The sequence below is a fragment of the Sinohyriopsis cumingii genome, chromosome 6 (assembly GCF_028554795.1).
Source record: "Sinohyriopsis cumingii isolate HCF-2022 chromosome 6, ASM2855479v2, whole genome shotgun sequence".
NCBI classification, from domain to species: Eukaryota; Metazoa; Mollusca; class Bivalvia; order Unionida; family Unionidae; genus Sinohyriopsis; species Sinohyriopsis cumingii.
Genome location: NC_142966.1, coordinates 18,082,463 through 18,093,650, shown reverse-complemented (window position 1 = coordinate 18,093,650; position 11,188 = coordinate 18,082,463). Strand labels below are relative to the sequence as shown.

General features: G+C 34.6%; 1 protein-coding gene across 1 annotated transcript in view; it reads right to left on the bottom strand.

The window, feature by feature from the left end:
• The window catches only part of LOC149796439 (uncharacterized), a 94,810-nt gene that overhangs the window by 24,557 nt on the left and 59,065 nt on the right, over positions 1-11,188 (bottom strand). The window contains exons 14-16 of the mRNA XM_089961119.1: positions 9,229-9,342; positions 8,585-8,770; positions 3,031-3,128 (exon numbers count right to left, since the gene is read on the bottom strand). Coding sequence (XP_089817245.1) covers positions 3,031-3,128; positions 8,585-8,770; positions 9,229-9,342 — 398 coding nt within the window. The remainder of the gene's footprint in view (positions 1-3,030; positions 3,129-8,584; positions 8,771-9,228; positions 9,343-11,188) is intronic.

Genomic DNA, 11,188 nt, shown 5'->3' with positions numbered 1-11,188 from the left:
AGTATTTATTTGGTAGACACGTTTGAAAACATTGTGGATTAGATGTCTATATAAAAATCTCCACACTAAAGCCTTAAGAGCAAATCTTTTATTTTAATAAAAATGAGGAAAGAAATTAGAGCATTAAGGATCCATTTTGTAAGAATATACGGTGTGAGTGTAATTTACATGAATACTTTAACAGACAATATGTACTTATAAATATTATGGAACAATTCCCCCATAACAAAATGATACTTATATAATAATTACTTTAAATCTGGTACTGTGCTTGTTGGGAATATTTTAAATGAAACAAAATTGTCTTATGCATTTTTGGAACATGTTTCTTCATGTTGATAGAGAAATCAATTACATCTGTAAAATATATGCAGAACCACCTGTACTCTAAAACACTGGATTTGTATTGTAAAAATTAAAAAGATTACACAATACTGTTAGGATGCATTTATCAACAAAATGCTTGCCAACATGAAAAATCTACTGCAAAATGGGCAAGTTTCCACAATATTTCTAAAGATATCTGGAAATTTGTTTATCTCTTAATGTTAAAAAACAAATGATAGAAGAAAAAAAAACATGACAAAACTTTCTGATAAAAGTTCTTTTACAGAATTTTATCAAACAATAAAATTTTACATAAAATGTCCAGATCAGATTCAAGTATATGCTGGCTTTGTCTCAATGAACAAGAATTTTTTATCACATTGTCATTGTACTAAACATGCCAACCCCCTGAGAGGTATAAGCATAATTATTGATATTATAAGCATAATTTGGATGTAAAAAATGTATTCATTATATTAAATGCCAGAATTACAGCACTTATGAAAATATACATTTTTATGATTAACCTGGTTCTGCAGATGGTTAAAATTCTTGTAACAATGGGCAAAATCCATATGGATTAGAACCAGAATACAAACACAAAATATACTGAAAAATTATTTACATTCAGCAATCACTTCAACTAGTTTGACTTTCACTGAATGATCATGAACTGGAATTCTACAATGATCATGGTCAGGTGCTCAGAGTGCTGAATTACACACTCACATATTCTTCTTTGAAAGTTTGTACATCAGTGTTGATTTGTCACTTTTCTGATCTAACATGCATTGAAGTTTGAAAAGATCAATCTGCTCTAATATTTTCCATCTTGTAAAATACATAATTCATACCATAAAGCATTTCACTTAATATCTGGTGCCATTATCTTTAAACTGGTTCACTAACTAGCTAGCTTATTAATAAAATGAATCTGTTAGGCAAAGTGCACTTTTGAAGAAACCCCTCTGTTTTCTTGGAAATAAGGTAATATACATTTGCTATAAGTAGCAAATAAGGGAAGTCCTATTATGATATTCTTACACAGCAGTCACATTTTTTTAAACAAATATTCTAAAATTTCTAAGAGTGGAATTAAAGACATGATAATAAAATGACAAAAAAAGCCCTTTTTATTTCTTTATTTTTAATTTAGTTTTTAATGGAGCAAATAAGTGTAATCCATATGCAGTCTCATGGAAAATGTAATTTGCTGAAAAAAAACTTAATGATTACATGAAAGGCGTAATAGTTGGTATGTATGTCATACTCAAGTGCACTGATTTTGGGAAACTTACAATTCTTAATAGTTAAATTGGATTCACTCATAAGAATGTGTCTTTGCTTTTAAACTGGGAGGAACAAACATTTAAACCATACATGTATTTCAGCCAGATTTATATTTTTCAATTCTTTCCTTAAAGTGAACAATTAACTTTGGTTCCCTTCTGATATTTTCTGGATACATTATAAAATTGTAAAAACAAAAATTGGTACTTAGTGAATGATAAACTGCAAGCCTACATGGAAAAAATGAGGTGATTCTCTCTATTAAAATTTCTGATAACAGAGTGATTCCTTATCTCTTCTTTTTTGTTTCTACATTTTTATTTAATCTTTTTTGCATTTGTTGCATGAAGCAAAAACAGAAAGAAACTTAAGTCAGGTGCATTAACTCCTGTAAATTAAGTCTCATAAAGATATTAATCAATTTTAAGGTCATATCAATATAAAGATGCTAAAATCCATGAATCCTCAGTAATGTAATACTGCAGAAAATAAGTTTGGAGAAAGGGAAATCATGTGTCACAACTCTTCCAAATAAGGTTGTGGAACACTGGAAACCAAACTCATTTAAGGTTGCACAATATAAAGGTGTATGCCAAATTTGGTTGAAAAATCCTGCAATCTGCCAAAACAAATTAAAGAGGATTGACACTCATGACAAATAACTCAGCAAATGATGTTGTGGAAATAAAACTCCTTCAAAGTCTCATCAATATATATATCAATATATCTGCAAACCAAATTGAGAACCAATTAACCTTGGTAAAGTTATGCTGTGGAAACCAAGTCAGAATAGTCAATCAGGGGGCATAACTCTTGTAATTTACATCATGAAATGCTATTCTTGGTCAGAGGGGAATGAGAGTATTAACACTTCTAAAAGATCTCACAGAAGGCAGGAAATCAAACTCTTATGAGGTTTCAACAACACAAAGCTGCATACAAAATCAAATTAAAATCCAAGAATTTCCAGTATTCTTGTGGAAACCAAACTGCTGACATATGGATTAACAGATGGCTGGACAGAGAGAGTGTGTGTGTGATTAAGATTTTTAATGTAGCTTTAACAATTTTTCAGTCATATCGCTATGATGTCTGCAGTGTGGTAGTTTATAGTGATGTCTAGAACTGGGGCATCATGCCGCAGACATGTAGCATGATGTCCCAACCAGTCACATTATCCTGACACCAGGCTGACCAGTCCTAACACTAAACTCTTAATGCTGAGCGTCTAGTGAGACAGCTATTAGTACCATTTTTGTAAATCTTTGGTATGACTCAACCTCTAACCACATGCGCAATTTACTGCTTTGCATCAAGTATATCATGAATGAACTGTACCACTTCATATTTCAAAACAAGACTATCATAAATTTAATATTCTTGCAAAATCTGCTAAAAATTTATACGAATTACCTGATTAGCTGTGAAAACCCAGGAGAGACGTTTGGCTGCCAGACCAACCATTACATAGTCATTTCCTGGTGACAGGCTGGCTGATATAGCATTAGGGCCTGAAATTTACAAACCCTATTCAAGTTAGTAATAAATACAAATGTAATGACATAGATAACAATGGATACAATTATTACTTTCAAACTACAACATGCTTAATGAAAAAAATCTTAAGATATGTGCTACTTTAGGGTCACATATACGATGTTTGATTGACATAAAATCTCATTCAAATCTATCTGTGAAAAAGATAATTAAAAGAGATATTTTGCTGGTTTTCTCCTGATATATTATTATTAGATTCTGTGATCTTGGTTTCACCATAACAACACAGTATGCAAATAAACATTCTCTTTTTGTGTTTTGTTTGTAATTGTTCTTTCCTTGTGTCATCTGCCTTGAAAAAGGGATCTGTAAATCTCAAAGGTACAAGACCAGTTTTTCACTGCACTGTGCTTTGTCATGCTCATGTTATTTGTGTGTTTGAATATTATGTGTGCACGTGAACATCCATACAGATGTACTCATAATAGTTGCTTGGTTTTAAACAACATTTACAGATAATAAAGATATACACCCTTTGGAGCTTCGAAAGATTCTGAAAAGCAAAAATCCTTTCAGCTTGCAGGCTAGAAAGAAAACCTGCATTAACATGAAATCCATAAGGAAAGGGGTAAAACTGAACAACATTACAATGAAGCATCTACAAGCTACAAGTTTCATGGTATTTTTTCTTCAGTTACCCTCTCGCTTGAAACTGTTTTTAATTACTGAGATATTTGGTTATAAAAATGAAAAAGCAGAAGTGGAAAAAAGTATCCCTATGGATTATATGTATGCATATCAGTATCTATGCTGAAAACTACATATCATGAGGAAAAAATATGTACATGTAGCCATACTGGCACCCACAAAGATGACTTAGACCAAAGTGTAGCCATCCTGCCACCCGCAAAGATTACTTGGACCAATGTGTAGCCATCCTGACACCCACAAAGATTACTTACACCAATGTGTAGCCATCCTGAAACTAACAAAGTATGACTTAGACCAATGTATAGCCAGCCCGACACTCGCAGAGATGACTTAGACCAATATGTAGCCATCCTGACACCCACAAAGATTACTTAGACCAATGTGTAGCCATCCTGGCACCCACAGAGATGACTTAGACCAATAGGTAATCATCCCCAAACTAACAAAGACTGACTTAGACCAATGTATAGCCAGCCCGACATTCACAAAGATGACATAGACCAATGTGTAGCCATCCTGACACCCATAAAGATGACTTAGACCACTATGTAGCCATCCTGACACTAACAAAGTATGACTTAGACCAATGTATAGCCAGCCCAACACTCAGAGAGATGACTTAGACCAATGTGTAGCCATTCTGACACCCACAGAGATGACTTAGACCAATATGTAGCCATCCTGACACCCACAAAGATTACTCAGACCAATGTGTAGCCATCCTGATGCCCACAGAGATGACTTAGACCAATGCGTAGCCATCCTGACACCCACAGAGATGACTTAGACCAATGTGTAGCCATCCTGACACCCACAAAGATTACTCAGACCAATATGTAGCCATCCTGATACCCACAAAGATTACTTAGACCAATGTGCAGCCATCCCCAAACTAACAAAGATTGACTTAGACCAATGCGTAGCCATCTTGACACCCACAAAGATTACTTAGACCAATGTGCAGCCATCCCCAAACTTAACAAAGGTTGACTTAGACCAATGCGTAGCCATCCTGACACCCACAAAGATGACTTAGACCAATGCGTAGCCATCCTGACACCCACAAAGATGACTTAGACCAATGTGTAGCCATCCTGACACCCACAAAGATGACTTAGACCAATGTGTAGCCATCCCCAAACTAACAAAGTATGACTTAGACCAATGTATAGCCAGCCTGACACTCACAAAGATGACTTAGACCAATGTGTAGCCATTCTAGCACCCATAAAGATGACTTAGACCACTGTGTAGCCATCCTGATGCCCATAAAGATGACTTAGACCAATGCATAGCCATCCTGGCACCCACAGAGATGACTTAGACCAATATGTAGCCATCCTGACACCCACAGAGATGACTTAGACCAATGTGCAGCCATCCTGACACCCACAAAGATGACTTAGACCAATGCATAGCCATCCTGACACCCACAGAGATGACTTAGACCAATATGTAGCCATCCTGACACCCACAAAGATGACTTAGACCAATGCATAGCCATCCTGACACCCACAGAGATGACTTAGACCAATATGTAGCCATCCTGACACCCACAAAGATTACTCAGACCAATGTGTAGCCATCCTGATGCCCACAAAGATGACTTAGACCAATGCATAGCCATCTTGACACCCACAAAGATGACTTAGACCAATGTGTAGCCATCCTGACACCCACAGAGATGACTTAGACCAATGTGCAGCCATCCCCAAACTAACAAAGATTGACTTAGACCAATGTGTAGCCATCCTGACACCCACAAAGATGACTTAGACCAATGTGTAGCCATCCTGACACCCACAAAGATGACTTAGACCAATGTGTAGCCATCCTGACACCCACAAAGATTACTTAGACCAATGTGTAGCCATCCTGACACCCACAAAGATGACTTAGACCAATGTGTAGCCGTCCTGACACCCACAAAGATGACTTAGATCAATGTGTAGCCATCCTGACACCCACAAAGATGACTTAGACCAATGTGTAGCCATCCTGACACCCACAAAGATGACTTAGACCAATGTGTAGCCATCGTGACACCCACAAAGATGACTTAGACCAATGTGTAGCCATCCTGACACCCACAAAGATTACTTAGACCAATGTGTAGCCATCCCCAAACTAACAAAGTATGACTTAGGCCAATGTATAGCCAGGATGACACTCACAAAGATGACTTAGAACAAGAAGTTAATTTAAAATGAAAATCAAAAATGAAAAAGAATTAATAGAAAAATCAGTTAACATGAAAACTGGAAACTTAAGTTTATTTATTTTACTACGACAAAACACACAAAAGAAAAAGTAATTAGACTTCACTGCTGTTCTTGACTTATTAAAGCACTATGGGGAAATGCATGATGGTCAAGTTCACATCCATGTTGACTATTGGTTTCTTGACAGAGTCTAGAGAACAATGTCCACTATGACCACTTCTCAATATCTTTTCCCTTTTATCAATAAAAGCAAACAAATAATATTTTTGTGTAAAGTGTTATTTACATTACTTTTACTACCAACCATTAACACTGAAAAAGATAAACAGTACTTCATATCCCGCAAATCCCAACATAAGAACAGTGGCAATTTTGAGACAACAATTATGCTCAGACAGACGGTGAATCATGATGCAGAAAATGTTTTGCACACCAGTAGAGAACCAGGAGCTGGGTTACAGAGCCAGGATCGAAAATCAGTTTTATTTTTGTTAACAATACTGAACAATCTCGCACAGTCAGCATTAGAATGGTAGAGAATCAATATTCTTTTCATAACCTGACAAAAAACGAGGAAGTATATATCTTGCACTTGTTGTATCTTTTAGCTGGGAAATAAGGTGCCAATGCACTCACATATATCGACATTAAGTACATTGTCTGGCAGAATGCCAACTTGATACTTTAGGGGTTCTCCTTCTAATTTATCAACAGCCTTTCCTGCAGCAAGGTGCAACATATGATAGTGACAACCAGATATGTACACTGATGGAGAAATTTATCAAAATATAGAATGCAACTCCCTTATGAATTTCAGTCATCACTGATGCATTTTCAGCTGAAAACCCCATACTTCTGCCAACTTATGTTTATTCAAAGCATTTTCAAGCAAATCAAAAATGTTTTCTCCCATGGAATCTACTGTTAATTCTGGTGATGAAAGAAGAGCACTCTAATTTTGCCATTTTTGTTGTCAAAGTCTCTTACACAGACTGGGTATAACTTTTTGTTATCATAATCAATGTTCCTGTCTATTGCAATACTAAACGGCCCATTTTCATGGCTTCTGCAATTTTAAGCTAATTATCTTCTGCTAAACACCTAACAACATTAGATGATTCTGTTCTTGCAGATGCATATTTTCTACAATTTTGGAATCAGAAAATATCCGTTTGAACAAAAGACCAATGTAGTCTTCTACTGCTACAGTGCTTGGGGTAGTCCATGTTCTATTAAGAACTCGGTAAATAATGCCTCTGCATTTATTAGTTCAGCTTTAAAAAAAGAAGTTACAAGTTATCTTAGTACTGGAGTTTGCAAAACGAGCTAATTCAAGGTTTCTTTGTTTTACCATAATGACCAATATTAAAATCCTTTCCACACAGCCTGCAGTGGGCGTGAAGCTGCCCTAGAATGGAACGCTGCATTGTGTAATTCATGTATTCATCTTTGAATAGATTTTTTGTCTTTTTCTAATCCATCTGTGAAATTACCTGAAAAACATTTTTGCTCTAACACACGCATCTACTAGAATAAATCTGACTTGACTGTTAGTGCCAAATACCTACAGACTGGTTCTGTTATCAGATATGAATTATAAAAAAACCTCGGTAATCAAAGATTAACAATTAGAAAACCAGTCTGTTCTCTCCTAACTAACCCATACAGCTGCTATAAATAGAAACCGAGGTCAAAAGTTTGAAAGTAAAACCAGCATGTCTTGCAGCTGCTATAAATAGAACATAATACTGTTAGGAAAGTGCATGCAAGGATGGACAAGTGCACTCTTATTTCGTAGTTACATAGAAGCCATCTATTCTAGAATACAATCTGAAAGATTAATGTTAATAAAAATACGAAAAAAATTATACATTTTTTTGGAAAGGGGACAAACCAAAAACACGAAATCCAAATAAGTTTACGTGTAAAGTGTAATTTAGTGAAAAAAAGCATAATTACACTAAAAGCATAATGGTTGGCATGTATGGTAATACATATCCAAACACCAGTTACAAAAAGAGGGATGAAAACAAAGAAGCAATGCTTTGCTAGTGAGATATTCAAAATCCTAAAATACAATGAAAATGGACAAAGATACAAGAAAAATATTCAAGGACTGGGGATAACTGATCAAATAAAATAAAAAAAGGATACAACTGATAGTAAGTAATAATGCCAGAAGACAAATAAAATGATGAAAACACTGAGCACCAAAAGTGAGTGGTGGGAACTGCATGAAGTCCAAGTAAAAGAAAGGCAATATTCTGAACAACATAAGTTGACCAGCACATAAAACTGGGACTTTGTTGTTTTTAATTCTTGATCACCAATTATTAATTAGAGGACAGAATAATCACACTGGACTGGGGACAGATGCCTGCAAACGATACAGCAAGGCAACAATAGCGGGTACTGTATTACTTCTATTTAAAATAGATATGTCTAACTGTGTCAAAATTCTAACAAGCAAAAGCAGCTGAAATCATTTTAATTCTGTAAAAAATCTGTAATCTTAATATGGAAAGAGGCTAACATACCAAAGCTTTTTGTAAATAAGCATTGTCCTTTGTTACTGGCCATCAAAGAGTAAACTGCCAGGATGTTGTCATCTGGAAACCCCTGGTGACTTGGGACAAATGTAGCCAGTAGTGACCCATCTTTTGATATGTCACAGCTTGCATCATTGTGAATTTTACAGTGTGGCACCACTATGTTGGCCTTTGCTAGAAGTAGAATTGTTCAGATAGTCATTATTTTTGCCAATACAGTAACGCTTAGCTTAATTTATTTTTTAAAAAACAGTATCCCACTAAATTATATATTTTAATCTTTCATATATGATTCTATTCCCATGGTATCTTGCAGTAGACTACAACCTTTATACACCTAACACTACTTAATTATAAAAGCAGAACACATTGAAACTGAATGTTACAATATTAAATATCTTCAAAATTAATTAATACTGTCACAGACCGATTGTAAATATTAACTTAATAAAAGGAATTTGTACAAATACAAAAATATAACTGTCCTGCAAATACAAGGGAATAAAGAAATATAAAATTTAAAGGTACATGTATTAGAAATGTAATGCTAAAAAGATGATTAATGTTTTAAAACAGCTTTTAAATTTATCTCCTGTTCTCTAAAAACCATGGATTTCCAGATGCAGAATTACCATCTGTAATGTCTGGAATGGCATACTGTCTGAAGTCCCAGCACTGTATTCTGTGAGTTTGATTCATGATATTACTGGCTACAGCCAAGCCCTCTCCTGTTCCCATGAAGGCACCTATAAATATAGACAAGGAGCATCTACAAGTCACACCAAATGATAATTATTGACAGAAATGGCAAGCAAACTGCTCACATAAATATAACACTGCTTCCACCACATTACACCCTTAACCCATGATGGAGTAATAAAAAGTACATCACTACTCTAAAAATACTGCAAGTACAATGATTAGTCAACAGGCATATCAGCTAATGATGACCATAACAAGTACTAAGTTTCACAGCAATCCACTGAAAACTGCAATAATAGTTGCATTCACAAAGTTGTGTAATACACTGCATCCAGCCATAATGAAAAATAACCTGTACAAAAATCATGCATGCACAAAAACTGGTAAATTTACTAATCTTCAGAAGATGAAGATAACATTATGAACGGTTTCACAGTAGTTAATTTAAAATATTGTTATCACTGAAGAATACCAGAGATTGTTTCAACAATTAGTAGCTAAATGAAATTGTCTTAACTTGAATTTTTGAAAATTCGTTTTGCCCACTATAGTGCCAGCCACTTCCAGGGACTCTTTTAAAAATCATATAGCGTTTGGGTATCTATTATGTACAGCAATTAAAATACACGCAATTAAAAAGCATAGTGCAATTTTTATTTCATGTATCAAATAATTTAGCAATGGGAGATCTTGTGCTACAAAGCTATATTGCACTTTATGGGTTAAGGGAATATCTTGTGGATTTTTCTGGACCTGTTTTGGGGTAAAATTCAGCCTCATTTCCAATCTGAACTTTAAAAATACCAACATCCTTTGCTATACAGACTTGGTGAGAAAATTACTACTATGAGTGTAGTACATGATATAATGAGTCCAAGGTATAAACCTAGACTAGTCAATGCTAGAATCTTTTACTTGGGCAAAATATCTTTCCAGCCATAATAGAACAAATTTGGTGAAAATAGATAAGTGAGTGCAGAAAGTTCAAATGATAAAAATCTTCATTTTAATTTTTGATTTTGCAAATTTTCACATTAGATGTTTAAAATACTGATGAAATACTATTAAAACATTTGCAAATTATACAAAATATTTGCTTATTTTGCTTCATCGTAGTTGCTGTATCCCATACAATGGCAGCATCAAGAATAGGTTACTGACAGTTGAAACTTGGCAGAAGTTCTTTATTTCACACATTTAATAGATGAAATAGTAGAAAAAATGACTAACATTATCAGTAATGGACCTGGATATGTGCAATGAGTAATAATTTATGTCTGATTGGGCTGCACGGGTTTAAATTTTCACTCATTTTCTTCAAGGACGATCAACAAATTTACAGCATGAATTTCATTGCAATGTAATGTCTGCCAGTCAGGTCAAGCCAGATTCAAAATAGAACAGATAGGAGAGGGTAATTATTCCAGATTATCTTAATTACTCAATTCTGTCTGGTTCATCTCAATATCTGCTCCAGAAACTTCAAAAAGTTCAAAACAGAGCTGCTCAGCATGTTTTTTTATGTTTTCTAATTTCATGGTGTTTGTTTTTGTAATCATATCATTCTATATGTTTTTATGTTATAGGTGTTGTCTAATGTTGTAAAGCGCTTAGAGCTTCTGAAGACTAGGCGCTATACAAAGTCCTCATTATTATTATTATTATTACTTACCAAGTGATAAAAAAAGGTACCTTTCAAGATATAGGATATGGAATTAGGTAACAATGTTTTTTTAACAAAATCATTTTTATAGAATATTAGGACTCATAAAGCACATCATCACTTGTGCATAGCATATCAACAAATTCAAAAACATATACTAGAATATGATGGTCAATACCCCTGCGGAGAAAATTGCATGTAATGTTGTAAGTTGGTATCATTGTAAG